The sequence below is a fragment of the Dreissena polymorpha genome, chromosome 12, assembly GCF_020536995.1.
Source record: "Dreissena polymorpha isolate Duluth1 chromosome 12, UMN_Dpol_1.0, whole genome shotgun sequence".
NCBI classification, from domain to species: domain Eukaryota; kingdom Metazoa; phylum Mollusca; class Bivalvia; order Myida; family Dreissenidae; genus Dreissena; species Dreissena polymorpha.
In genome coordinates, this window is record NC_068366.1 from 12,006,389 (window position 1) to 12,020,850 (window position 14,462).

General features: G+C 33.3%; 1 protein-coding gene across 50 annotated transcripts in view; it reads right to left on the reverse strand.

Moving 5' to 3' along the window:
* LOC127854079 (sushi, von Willebrand factor type A, EGF and pentraxin domain-containing protein 1-like) overlaps window positions 1–14,462 on the reverse strand; it is a 92,333-nt gene that overhangs the window by 57,998 nt on the left and 19,873 nt on the right. For all 50 annotated transcript variants that reach the window (XM_052389020.1, XM_052389019.1, XM_052389018.1 and 47 more), the window contains exons 3-7: window positions 7,120–7,257; window positions 5,913–6,089; window positions 4,823–5,029; window positions 1,808–2,014; window positions 1,000–1,206 (exon numbers count right to left, since the gene is read on the reverse strand). In XM_052389020.1, coding sequence (XP_052244980.1) covers window positions 1,000–1,206; window positions 1,808–2,014; window positions 4,823–5,029; window positions 5,913–6,089; window positions 7,120–7,257 — 936 coding nt within the window. The remainder of the gene's footprint in view (window positions 1–999; window positions 1,207–1,807; window positions 2,015–4,822; window positions 5,030–5,912; window positions 6,090–7,119; window positions 7,258–14,462) is intronic.

Below are 14,462 nucleotides of genomic sequence, written 5' to 3' on the forward strand. Positions count from 1 at the left end.
CATACTTTGTCGACTTTACAGAATGTATATTGATCTGAGCGTACGCTATATACTGTCTATTTCATTAGTAAATACATCTATTATACAATCGTTGTGTGTAGGATTATACAAATGAAAAAGGTGTTCGTTGGTTTTCCTGTTATTTGGCCAATGACAATATGCACAAGATGGTAAGAGTTAAGGTAACTGTCAGCCATTAAGACAGACGAACACAGAAGCAGACTGATTGACTTACTGATTGACAGACATAAAGTATGTTCGACAGACAGAAAGACTAACAGACAGACAGATGAGAGAAAGAGAAACAGAGAGAGAGACAGACACACGGATATAAACAAAGACCGACCGACAGAAACACATACAGACAGACAAACATATAGACAGACGAACAGAAAAGCAGACTGATTGACTGACTGAATGACTGACTAACATACATAAATTATGCCAGACACTCAGAAAGAGTCACAAACAGACAGACGACAGAGAGAGAAAGAGAGACAGAGAGCGAAAGACAGATAGACGGATATAAACATTGACCAACCGACAGAAACACATACAAACAGACATACATACAGACTGTCGAACATAGAAGCAGACTGATTGATTGACTGATTGACTGATTGACCTGTCGACAGACATACAGTATGTCAGATAGACAGAAAGAGTAACAGACAGACTGACGACAGAGAAACAGAGAGACAGAGACAGACAGACAAACAGGCAAACAGACTGACAACAGACAGACACACCGAAAGAGAGAAAGACATACAAACTGTTAGGCTCTTATAACTCTTTTACCACAGGGTTTCTTAACTCATTATGCACACAGTTTATTAAGAATACAAAATATGTATGCAATCATTAAACTGTATTTATGTCGAGAGCACACAATGTTTTTTGTTTTTCAAAAGATAGAAAGAAACATAAGATATCGTCATCAATTATCATTTAACTCTTCTAACATGCACTAATATATCAGCTAAAAGATCTATGTGTTACCTATTTCAACACATTTTTCTGGGTTTGTCCAATTGCCATCCATTCCACAGTGTATTGTTTGAGTTCGTGCGCGTTGAGCAGACAGCCAGTAACCGTTCTCACATTCGAGTGTCAGGTTAGTGGTACTGCGGGCCGTATTTGATTGTGTTAGAGTAGTTGCAATATATGTCCAATGACTTTCTTCGGGTTTGTTAGGGCCACTGCAGACTGTATAAAATAATTAGACGTGTAATTTATAGTTGAACTACGCTCTCCGAAATAAACTTTACTGTACCCCTGTGCGTTGTTACTCAAAATAGATCACATTCTGCCAAAATAACAATTATAACGAGTCCTCTCATAAAAGAGATGAGAAAATTAATACCAAATGAAAAAAAATGAATAAATAAATACAGACAGACAGAGAGACATGCATACAAAAGACAAAAAACACACAGACAGACAGACAGACAAACAGAACGACGGACACACAGGCTGACAGAGAGTTAATACTCTTTTAGCAATAGATCTTTTAAATTATTATGCATATAGTATATTAAGAATACAACAGTGTTTGGTAATCATTACAACTTGATTTGTTTTTAGAGCATACATGTTGCACGAAGGCTTACTTAACAATACTTATAATACTATATTATCAGCTTAAAGATATATGTGTTATTGAATGACGAATCTCTTGTATTGCGCTCATTTGTTAATCAGCAGAGAACGAAATAACCTCACATAAAGTTACGGAATGATTATTCTGTTTGATTGCGTTCACGGGTTAATCACCAGAGAATGAAGTAATCTAAAATAAAATGTTTACCTATTTCAACACATTTCTCTGGGTCTGTCCATTTTCCATCATTTCCACAGTGTATTGTTTGTATTCGTCCGCGTTCAGCAGACACCCAGTAACCTTTCTCGCATTCGAGTGTCAGGTTAGTGGTACTGCGGGCCGAATTAGATTGTGTTAGTGTAGTTGAATTATATGTCCAATGACTTTCTTCGGGTTTGTTGGGACCACTGCAGACTGTTTAAAGTAATAAGACTTGCAATTTATAGTTAAACTGCGCTCATAATAATCTACACTACTGTACCGGGTGTACCCCGGTGCATTTGTACTCAAAAGAGATCACATGCCGCAACAACGATTTAAACGCTTCACCTCATAAAAGAGATGATATAATCAATACACAATGAATAAATAAATAAATAAATAAATACATGAATACATAGATAAATGAACGACAAAAAGACATACAAACACAATAAGGGACAAACACGCAGGCGGAAGGACAAAACACTAAACAATTAAAATGAAATATTATAAAATACTTAATTTAAACCAGCAAGGCAACCATCTACCAGCCATTCAGTCAGCCGGTCAGAGAGACAAAAAGAAGAACAGACAGACTGACGGGCAGATAGACAGACAGACAGTCAGACAACCAAACAGATATAAACATAGACCGACAGACAGAGACACATACAGGCAGACATATATACAGACAGACGAACAGAGAAGCAGACTGATTGACTTACTGATTGACTGATTGACAGACAAACAGTATGTCAGACAGACAGAAAGATTAACACGCAGATAGACGACAGAGAGAGAGAGACAGAGAGAGAGACAGACAAACGGATATAAACATAGACCCACCGACAGAAACACAAACAGACAGACATACACACAGACTGACGAACAGAGAAGTAGACTGATTGACTGACTGATTGACTGGTTGACAGAAAGACAGTAAGATTAACAGACAGACATGCGACAGACAGACAGACAAAACGAGACAGACAGACAGACAAACAGACTGACAACAGACAGACAGACACAAAGAAAGACAAACAGACATACCAACTGCGAGGCTCTTATTACTCTTTTGCCAGAGGGTCTCTTAACTTATTTTGCACACATCTTATTAAGAATACAAAAGAAGTGTGTAATCATTAAAACTTGATTTCTTTCGAGAGCAAACAATGCATTTGTCTCAATATTGAAAACAAACTTGCGAAATCGATCACCAAGTATCACTTAACTCTACTAACATGAACTATTATATCAGCTTAAAGATCTATGCGTTATTGAATGAAAATTTTGTTTAAATGCGCTCATTTGCTAACCCCCAGTGAACGAAGTAATCTAAGAAAAAAAATCTCTGGATCTGTCCAATTGCCATCTATTCCAAAGTGTATTGGTTGTGTTCGTGAGTTTTGAGAAGACAGCCAGTAACCGTTCTCGCAATCGAGTGTCAGGTTAGTGGTACTGCCTTCACGTTTGTTTGGATCTCTGCAGACGGTATATAATAATTAGACGTTTAATTTATAGTTGAACTACGCTCTCAGAAATAAACATCACATCAAAGAGAGGAGAGAATCAATACCGAATGAATAAATAAATAAATAAATAGATGAAAGACAAAAAGATATACAATGAGGAACAAACACTCAGACGGAAAGACAAAACACGAAAAAATAAAAAAAAAATATTATAAAAGACTTAATCTAAGCCAGCCAGGCAACCAGCCAGCCAGCCATTCAGTAAATTGGACAGACAGACAGAACGACAGACATACAGACAGGCAGACAAACAAACAGGCGGGCAGAATTACACAGAGAAGGACAGACAGACAGACATACAAACAGACACAAAGGCAGGCAATCAAACAGAAAGAGAGATAGACAGACAGGCACACAGACATACAGATTGACAGGCAGGCAGACAAACAGGTAAAAAAAGAATCAAATACAGACACACAGAAGAACAGAAAAACAGAAACATATACAGGCGGGACGGCAGACAGACAGACAGACACACAGGCAGACACACAAAAAGATATATACACAAACATATACACAAACTAACCGACAGACTGACAGACATACAGAGAGGAAACTGACTGGCTGACTGACTGACAAACGGTCAGTAAGATAGACAAAAAGAGGGACAGAGACAATCAGAGAGACATACAGACAGAAGACAATTTACACATAGACAGACAGGCAGAGCGACAGACTGACAGGCTGATATATAGTTAATACTCTTTTAGCAATAGGTCTCTTAAATGGACCTTTTCACAGATTTTGGCATATTTTGAAGTTTGTCATTAAATGCTTTATATTGATAAATCTAAACATTGGATCTTAAAAGCTACAGTAAAAAATCAAGGTTAAAATTAAAACAAGGAAAAAAAGTAGCCGGTACCAGGGCTCGAACCAGTGACCCCCGGAGACCTGGAGTTAGTATGAAGTAAAAACGCATTAACCCTCTCGGCTATTCCGCCGGGTATACACAATTTAAGTATTTTGTACCTTATATAAGCAATCTTCGTAGTTTCGTAAATTCAAACGACAACAACAAAACTCTCCATATTATTCAATTGTTTCGCGTTGCAACGCTTTATAATTTTTAGGTTTTCAAATCATCAAAAGATACATATAATGGCTATATTCGACTATAGTAAATGTTCAGTAATACTGTTTCCTCACAAATATCATAACTTAAACGAAAATTTGCGAATCTGATACAATTTTGTTCAATTTTGTCAATTTACCAAACCGTGAAAAGATCCCTTTAAATTAGTATGCACATAGTATATTATGAATACAAATGTGTTTGGTAATCATTACAACATGATGTGTTTTTAGAGCATACATGTTTTTGTCTACAAAGAATCTTGCGATATCAATCACGAAGGCTTACTTAACTACACTTATATGCATTATCATATCAGCTTGAAGATCTATGTGTTATTAAATGATTGTTCTGTTTGATTTAGTTCACTTGTTAATCACCAGAAAACGAAGTAATCGAACATAAAACGTTAACCTATTTCAACACATTTCTCTGGGTTTGTCCAATTGCCATCCATTCCACAGTGAATAGTTTGTGTTAGTGCGCGTTGAGAAGACAGCCAGTAACCGTTCTCGCAATCGAGTGTCAGGTAAGTGGTACTGCGGGCCGTATTCGATTTGGTTAGTGTAGTTGCATTATATGTCCAATGACTGTCTTCGGATTTGTTTGGACCACTGCAGACTGTTTAAAATAATTAGACGTGTATTTTATAGTTGAACTACGCTCTCAGAAATAAACTTTACTGTACCCCTGTGCGTTGTTACTCAAAAGAGATCACATTGTCCCATAACAACGATTGAAACGTCTCATTTCATACACAGTTAAATCTGTGTTATTTCTCTTTCGCTTCATATATATATATATATATATATATATATATATATATATATATATATATATATAGCGAAAGAGAAATAACACAGATATAGAGATAGAGAGAGGGTGGAAGAGAGGTAGGGAGAGAGGGTAGGAGGGATGATGCTGAAATGTATAATGGGAGCTCAGCCTCTACATGATAAGCAATTGACATTGTACAACACGCTGACCAAGTCATAAGAAAAGCATGCTTTAATATAATATTTGCATGCATAAAGAAGTTACAGAGAGGAACGAAATACAAAATATTCAACATTTGGCTTTGACACATGACCTTTACCTATAAGCAACGTTCATGGATCATGTGCGCGAAACATCGGTCCTTTATGAGACAACATTCTGATTAAATTATAAAATTGACCTTTGCTCATCTAGTAATTGATTCATGTGCGTAAAATTGTAATACGCACTAAATACTAATTAGATTCATTAGTCCTAGTTAAGTATTTAACAGTTTGTATATCCCTGTATAAATTATTTAACAGTAATGCGCAAACAGGTAATACCGCTACATCAACGTTAGTGCAGATTATGCAGATATTGCTTGATTGCTATTTCTTAAAATCACTGCTACAAAAAACGAGTATGAACAAATGCATGCCACTAAAACACTATAAAGTATAAACGCGATGCAAGTCAGTGGCAGATTTAACGTGTTTCTACAACACCAAAAAATGCATATCCTCACCCGATATTGCCGTTGTAGATGTAGGTTTTATTGTTGTTGTCGATGTTGGTGTTGATGTCGGTGTAGTTAGCGATGATATTAATGTTGTGAGTTTTGTAGTCGATGTTTTTGTTGCAGTTGTTGTTGCCGGTAAAGACGTCTTTGTTGTTAAACTGGTACCATTCGTCGATGTTGAGGCTTAAGAACATTTAGAAATGCGAATCTTAGCAAATAAAACATGAAAACAAAAGATACGCGTCCCATTGTTTTTTGATATAGAAAACATTTCTTGTCGTAAAACTGCCGCTTGGAAATGATATAAATGATTTTTAGCTTGAGGACAATGCAGCAAGCTAAAGATAAAATACTAATCTATGGTCAACTATCTTAAAATCGAATAATGTTCACAGCAACTCTTGATCATTCTGATTAGCTCTTGAAACACTTTGCTGACACTCTTGTGTTTTAATTAATATCTAAACGTTTGGCAATCCAATGCATAGTGAACGATCGAGCATTATTTGAAAAACATTGGATCTGACGTCATTGCATAATAGGTTCTGTTCAGGTGTATCGCACGTACATATTGTTAGGCATATCAAATAGCTTATTATTTAACGCCGTTTGGCGACTCATTCCATCAGTGTCGCAATTCAATAAGTGTTAATAAACAGTGAAACTCGTGTTTGAGTTTCAGTCGCTGTTCGGTGAGCGCAGAGGTTGGTACACGTTATTTTGACATCGGCGATCAAAGTTCAAAACTTGCTCACGACGTATGGGCGCCCTTATCTTACAAAATCGGAAGCTCGGATTGTATCCTTACCGGATAAACAAATATTAGTCCAAAGGCATTTAATGCGACGATTGGATTGGTTACTGAACGTGGCTTCTTATTCGATGACATCAGATCCAGTTAGTGGAATGTATATAAACGTTAGAATAGAACTGAGATTAATAAGATTGAAGATACTGAAAACATGAAAAAACATCGGTTTCAATATAAATGGATAACGGGAGTGTAAATCGGTTTAAATCAGAAGGCAAATTCTATATTACCAGTACCTGAAACTTGACCAAATCATTGAGTTTTCGATGTCAATTTTATATATTCCTAAGAATTTTTAGCTACTAGTCAAAAAGTATACATATACATAAAGCTCTTTGCTTCATTTAGATGTATCTATATTCAGATATGTGCAACGCCAGCTGGTTCGAAAAAAATTCGTACCAGTCGTTGAAACATTTAGTGTTGTTGACGCCTGTGTTGAGTCGTTTGTTTCAAGCGTTGATGAAGTACTTGTTGGTGCTTCCGGCGATCGAGGTGGAGTAGCTGTTGATGACATCCCAATCGAAAAGTTGTCAACAGCTGCAAAATAAAAATCTTTGAACATATAGTTATTTTATTGTCTGTGGATCATGTATTAGTATTGCGTAAGCGGTCGACTTGCAAACTATTAATGTTTATTCCGTGTCTTCAGAGCCACTTGCTTAATACATTAAATCACACTGCGTTATCCTCGCTCGCAACGAAGAACTGATTTATTGAAAGTAATTGTTTGAAAACTTAATACAAACGAGTGAAGCATATTAAGACTATAATAAACCTATTACAAACAAGCATTTAAAGGAACTGATTTTCAAATTTCTTAAAAATGTTTTGCGGTATAAACAATTTAGCAAAACAATTATAGTGATTTGAGTTGGGTGAAATGTATTTTAAAATCGTTTAGCTAGTATGATTTTATTTGAATAACACCGCATGCGGGGGAGGCTTGGGGATAATATTTTAGTTTTACTTGAGTTCGAATCCTAATTGAATTATGTTGTATATCTTCGTTTATTTTAGTCAAACAATTATTATGCTTTAAATAAAATTATTTATAGAATGCAATATTGTAATCAACTAAGTGTGTTTAACCAATTTGTGCTGGGTGTGAGGCAATGCGAATCTGTTTCTTCTTTCGTATTTCAGTGTTCTAACATAACTTAAAATTTACTATTTGTAAACACTGTTTTGAAGGAATAAAGAGTGATGCTATTCAACTTGTTCGGTCTGCAATGGCATTGTAATAATTGCAACCATTTACAACAAGTACAGAACTGTATTAATGAATTAAATGAGTATTGCACATGTTGATAGTTTGTGATTAAAATGAACGAAGTTGAAGTATTGGTGTTGCGGAAAAGTTCACTATACTTATACCGCCTTTGAGACTGTTAATTATGTTGTTGTTGTTTTTTATTCTCAACAAATATACAGGGGGCAAGTATTGAAATACATTTTTAAAATAAATGGGTATCTGTATAAATTTGATATAGTAACATTATTATCATTTAACAAACTTGTATTTCTCCACTCGTTCTTAAGTTAAGTATTTTATTAGCTATTGTGTTTTATTCAAGGCTATGCTGTAAAGTGTGTACATTTGTGAAAATGTCCGAAATGTAAAATACATAAACTACGAAATTGGGCAAGGAAACCGCCAAACCCAAATTTATTGTAACTTTATCAATTATTGAGTTAAGTTGTGGAGTAAAATGATACCATCAACACAAATCGTTGGTGCCCTTAAGGACTAAATTTTCCAAGTTTTCATGTTGTTTTTATTTTTGTTCAAAATGCTGGCAAGGATAAAGAAGTCCCAATAAACGCAAAAACCTGCACTTGTTTTATAAAATGATGTTTTTAGATTGAAGAACCAGTACCACTTAATTTTGAAATGCATTTTATATACTGATATAAGAGCCAAATATATAAATGTTGATATGAATCGACACCATATGCAAATTATCATAGATTGTATGTCGATGGCGAAAATATCTTCATACACATAGACACAGCCAAACACCAGATAACGATATAAAAGCATATAAAGATACAAAATTTTGTAATAATATAAAGCATTATATAAACATCTAACTAAATGCAAGTTCGATTCGCCAACACATTGCAAATTACTTAAAACTAAATCCACTGTGCATTTCTGTGGCAAACCATTTCTATGATCGGCTACGATCAAGACATATATTCTCAAACAGAGGTTAAATTTTAACCGAAATGCCTTGTCGGAAGGTCAGTACTTTTAGATCACCCTAGCCGGGTAACCTCATGATAGGAAATCCAGTGGGCCATGTGCCCTCAGATTAATGACATGTTGTATAATATTGCCAAATAAATACACAAGGCATATAATCATGTTGATTTTATGTCAGGTTATATTTGTTGCATAAAGTGATACAAACACATATGACTTCGTTGCCGTTTTATATGCGGTGTAACACTTTTGTTCACGCAGCGAACTAGATAGCTGACAAAGCAAATAGGTCAGCAGCTACTGAACTTTTTTTACCAAATATGTAAGTCCAATTTGAACTTTTAGCCCGCACGAACGCACCGAGCACATAGTTATTTACCGGTCAAAGCATTTAATTGCGATTATTATTATTCACGAACTGCTTGAAGACAGGGTAGGGAGGAGAATTGAGACAAATCAGACACGATGATTGAACTATTTATTTACAACTGAAACCAATTAAGAAACAATTTGACAAGATGATTAAAAGCTCTGTTTACCATCTAAAACCAGCTTTACAAAACTCACGTTACCGTAAAATGTGATCAGTCGGTGTATAAACCCGAACGAAATCAACCCAGCGCGCTATTCCTTCAAGGTGACTGCTGGATATCACAAGTTGCGTCAAGGGAGAGCAGTGGTAATTTGGATTATACTGTTTGGAATTTTCGTTACACGTTTCGCTTCTTTCTTTTTTTTTTTTTTTTTTTTTTTTTTTTTTTATTCAATATCATACATACAATATAGACATGTATATGAGCATACAACACAGTGATTGTACAAAGCAATAAAGTTCAGACATGTTATACAAGATATGCTAATATATATATATATTTTTTAGTGAGAAAAGAAAAGAACAACAGAGAAATAGTTATGAACAATGATGAGTTGTATAAAGTCTAATGAAAGCATACTGGACTTGTGTGTTTTGTTGTATATTCACAATGATCTTGTCCGATTGAGAAAAAAAAATAAACAAAACTATTTTAGAGGGATAAACTAACATTAGAGTGAAATGTATATTAGTGGACAAAACATTATGAGAATTTAATCCGATTCCATTTTTGTTCAAAGATTTGTAATGTGTCATTACTGAGGGCTATTTCTTTCTCAATCTGGATTTTTAGTTTAAGACTATGGACAAAACAATTAAAATTTGGTACTTGTTTTTTGTACTTCATGTTTAAGATAAAATATTTCAGCAATATAACCATAAAATTCACAATATTATTACAGTCTATTGATTTCAATGAGTTAATTCCGAAACTTACATCTAAGAAAGATAGTTTAATGTTTAGTTGATGTTGTTCAAGAAAAGATATTAATTGATTCCAAATAGGCTGGATGTGTTTGCACTCCCAAAAAAGATGTTCTATAGTTTCAATGTTTTCACTGCAGAAGTCACACAGATTTGAGTTAGATAATTTGCATTTATAGAGATATTTATTTGTAGCTATAATTCTATGGATGTATTTATATTGAAAATTTCTCAGTGTGCTTTCAATTGTTGCTTTATATGGCATGGTAAATATGTGTTTCCAATTTAGTTCATTTTCTCCAAAAAGGACTTGCCATTTATTTTTGATTTTGGAGTTTTCTGTAGGGTTTTTATTTTGTAGTGTGTAAAATATTTTATTTGTTTTGTTTTTTCTTCCAAGTATGTTTTCTACAAATGTTGTTTGAGTACATGGTGTATTATTTGTATTGATTTCAGATTTAATATGTATGGGTATGCTTTTGATTAGTGTGTAGTACTTCAGAAAATTATTTGAAGGTATTCCGTATATGTAGCATATATTATCAAAAGAGTAGAAATCCTTAATTCTGTAGTCATATAATTGGTCGACATATTTAATGCTTCGTTCAAACCAGTCTTTATAGAAAAACGTCTTATTGTTTGACGTTATGTCTTTATTATTCCATATTATTGTTTTACTGCTGGTTTGGGTTTCTAAATTATGAGTGACATCACTCCACGCTGATAGAACATCAGACGGAAATATGTTTTCGTTTGCAATTTCATGTAAGATAGTATTGCTGATGTTACATTCAAAGAGTAAGGAGTCACCATATTTGTTTAGGATTTTCTGGTAGAATAATTTCCATTTACTCGTATTGGTACTATCTAGGTATCTTTTAACCCAGCTGCATTTGATTGCATTCAAGAATGAGTCAATGTTCGTTAATTGGATACCTCCATTTTCTACAGATTGAATTAGCTGAGTTCTTTTTATTTTATCAGGCTTACCGTCCCATATGAAATTAAATATTGCTGATTTTATATCGTTAATAACATCAATTGGTGGATTTGGGAGAACTGTAAATACATATATTAACTTAGGAAGTGCAAACGTTTTCAATACTGTGTTTTTTCCAATAAGTGTAAGTTTACGATGATGCCATGATTTTAAGCAGTTTTTAAAATTCTGTAATTTAGGTAGTATGTTTTTTAGAACTGTATCCTTTTCATTATTTGTGAAAGTAATTCCTAACGTTGTGGCTTCATCGGATGTCCAATTAAATTTCATTTCTTTATTATATTGAACATTACTTTGTTTTAATTTACCTACTCGTAGCACAGTACATTTACTTTTGTTTAGTTTAAGACCCGATGTCATTCCGTAAAGGGTTAGCGACTCTATAAGGTTATGGAAAGAATCGTAATTGTCATTTAAAAAATAAGTTGCATCGTCAGCAAATAGGGATTGTTTGATTTCTTCGTCAGGTTCTAGTGATATGCCTTTTATGTGTTTATTTGATTGGATGTGATGTGATAGATACTCGATGCAAATAATAAATAGGGATGATGAGAGTGGACATCCTTGTCGAACCCCTCGTTCGATGTTAAAACTGTTTGAAAAGAAGCCATTGTTAATGATTATACTGTTAATATCGGTATAGAATAGTTTGACCCATTGAATGAGACTTTCACCAAAGTTCATATTTTCTAAGCAAGAGAACATAAATGAATGATCAAGCGAATCGAATGCCTTTTCAAAGTCTGCAAAGAATATTAGACCAGGATTATTTGAATTGTTGAAATAGTTTATTCATTCTTGGATAAGACGAACGTTTTCACCAATGTAACGTCCTTTTATGAAACCAGATTGAGATTTTGAAATGATTGATGGTAATATTTTTTTATTCTGTTTGCTATACTTTTAGTTGCAATTTTATAATCATTGTTAAGTAAACTTATCGGGCGCCAGTTTGATAATGATTCTAAGTTTTTTCCAGGTTTTGGAATAAGTGATATAATACCTTGTTTTTGTAGCGTAGTTAAGTTTTCGTTGTTAAATGAATAGTTAAGTGAATTAATTAGATGTGTTTTTATATCATTCCAGAATATTTTATAAAATTCGATTGTGATGCCATCAGATCCTGGGCTTTTGTTATTTTGCATTTCTTTTAGGGCTAATCCACATTCATATTCATTAAGCCATCCGTCGCACAGTTGTTTTTCCTCCTGGTTTAAAGCGTGATGTGTGTTTTTAAAAAGGGTGTTATTTTCAACATTTTTTCTTTTATAGAGGGTTTCGAAAAATAAACGTTGTTCTTCTAGTATTTGAGTTCTGTTTGTTATATCTTTGCCATTGACTACTAATTTGTGTACAGTTTTTTGTTCACTTCTACGTTTTTCAATGTTTGCGAAATATTTTGTATTTTTTTCATTGTGTTCAACATGCTGTGCACGCGCTCTTAGTATTATTCCATTGAGATGTGTATGATAGATTCCATCTAATATTTGTTTTTTTAATGTTATTTCATTTTCAATGTCGGTGGTATCATTTGTGTTTGTTTGATGCAATTGTTTTTCAAGTGTTTTAATGGTTTTGATGGTGTCAGTTTCAAGTTTGTGTGTTTCTTTTTGTTTAAATGATGTGTATCTAATTGTTGTGTTACGTATGTTTCCTTTAATTACTTCCCATAAGGTGTTTGGGTTTGCATCTTTATTATTTTGAACTGTATTTAATATTTCCTGTTTTATTTGTGTTTGATATTGTGTATCTAATAAAATGCTGTTGTTAATTTTAAAGTATCCTGGGCCTCTTTCTGGTTGTATATTGTGGAGTTTAAGTTCAACTAGAGAGTGGTCAGTCATAAATCCTGGTTTTATGTTACATGTGTCAATAATGTTGCATAGAGATTCAGATATTAAAAAATAGTCTAATCTACAAAATATTGTTGGTTTTGTGTTTGAGTGCCAGGTGTTAAAAATGTTTCTATTTTTAGTATGAGTATAAAGGTTTCCATTCTTTTTATCCAATAATGGGTTCAGGACAGTATTGAAATCACCACCGATTATAATATTTTTATCTTGGTAATTAATTATAAAGGATTGTAATGTTTCGTAAAATGTGGAATCGTCTATGTTAGGGCCGTAGACGTTGATTAGTGTTATTTGTGTTTCGTGTATTTTGATATCTATACTTGCTTGTCTACCAATTATTATTTCCTTAAAGTTATCGACTGTGACCCCTATATTATTTTTTATCAGAAAGGCAATGCCTTGTTTATTGGTATGTTCTCCACTGAGATAGATTTCTCCGTCCCATTCATCTTTTAAGGTTTGTGCTAAAGTAGGTGTCCAATGACATTCTTGTAAAAGGCATATACTATATTTTTTTTCGTCTAACCATTTGAAGATTTTTATTCGTTTGTCTTTATTGTTTAATCCTTTAACATTTAAAGTACATAATTTAATCATTTAAGTGGGTGGAGGGTGATGTGAATGGTAATTTGTATGTGCTTGTCCAGTTAGTTTCTATCTTAAAACATGTCCAGTTTGTTTCTATTATAAGACATAGGATGTCCATACATACAAACAAAAATAGAAAACAAAAATTATGGATACAGAAAGATGAATATTCCTTAGATATGAAGAAGTGAAAAGAAATAATCACAAAAGTGAGAAAAAAACACAATGAACCACTGGTCCCAACTAGGAAACCAACATAATAGACAGAGAAAAACATAAAATTGAAAATGACAATGAGTGTAATGGTAGCTTGGCTAAACATTACAAAGATAAAGAAAATAAAAGAGCATATGCAATCAGTGGATAGTATATTTTTTCATTATCTTTCAAACAGTTATGTTGAAATTAAGAATTTTGTTATATTTTTAAGTGCAGATATCAATCAATATAATGTTATTTAAATTTATTAAGTTGATTTATTTTTAAAATAACAAAAATGTATTAAAATTATGCTATTTCATTGGACGCATTTTTTTAAATGCAGAAATGAAAAAATATAAAGTTAATAAGATATGAATAACTGTGTTTTTATATATAACAAACAAAAAACACACGTAATGAAACACTTTTTGAATTCTTATGGAAGATTATTGTTAATTTCATGTAATCATAAGATCAATAAAATTAACGTATAACTGCCATTAACAATTGACTATTTTATAAATTATACATGTAATAGTAGCATTAAACAAAAATCGATAACAGTGGTTATGCGACTGTTTTTTTAAGTTATGTACA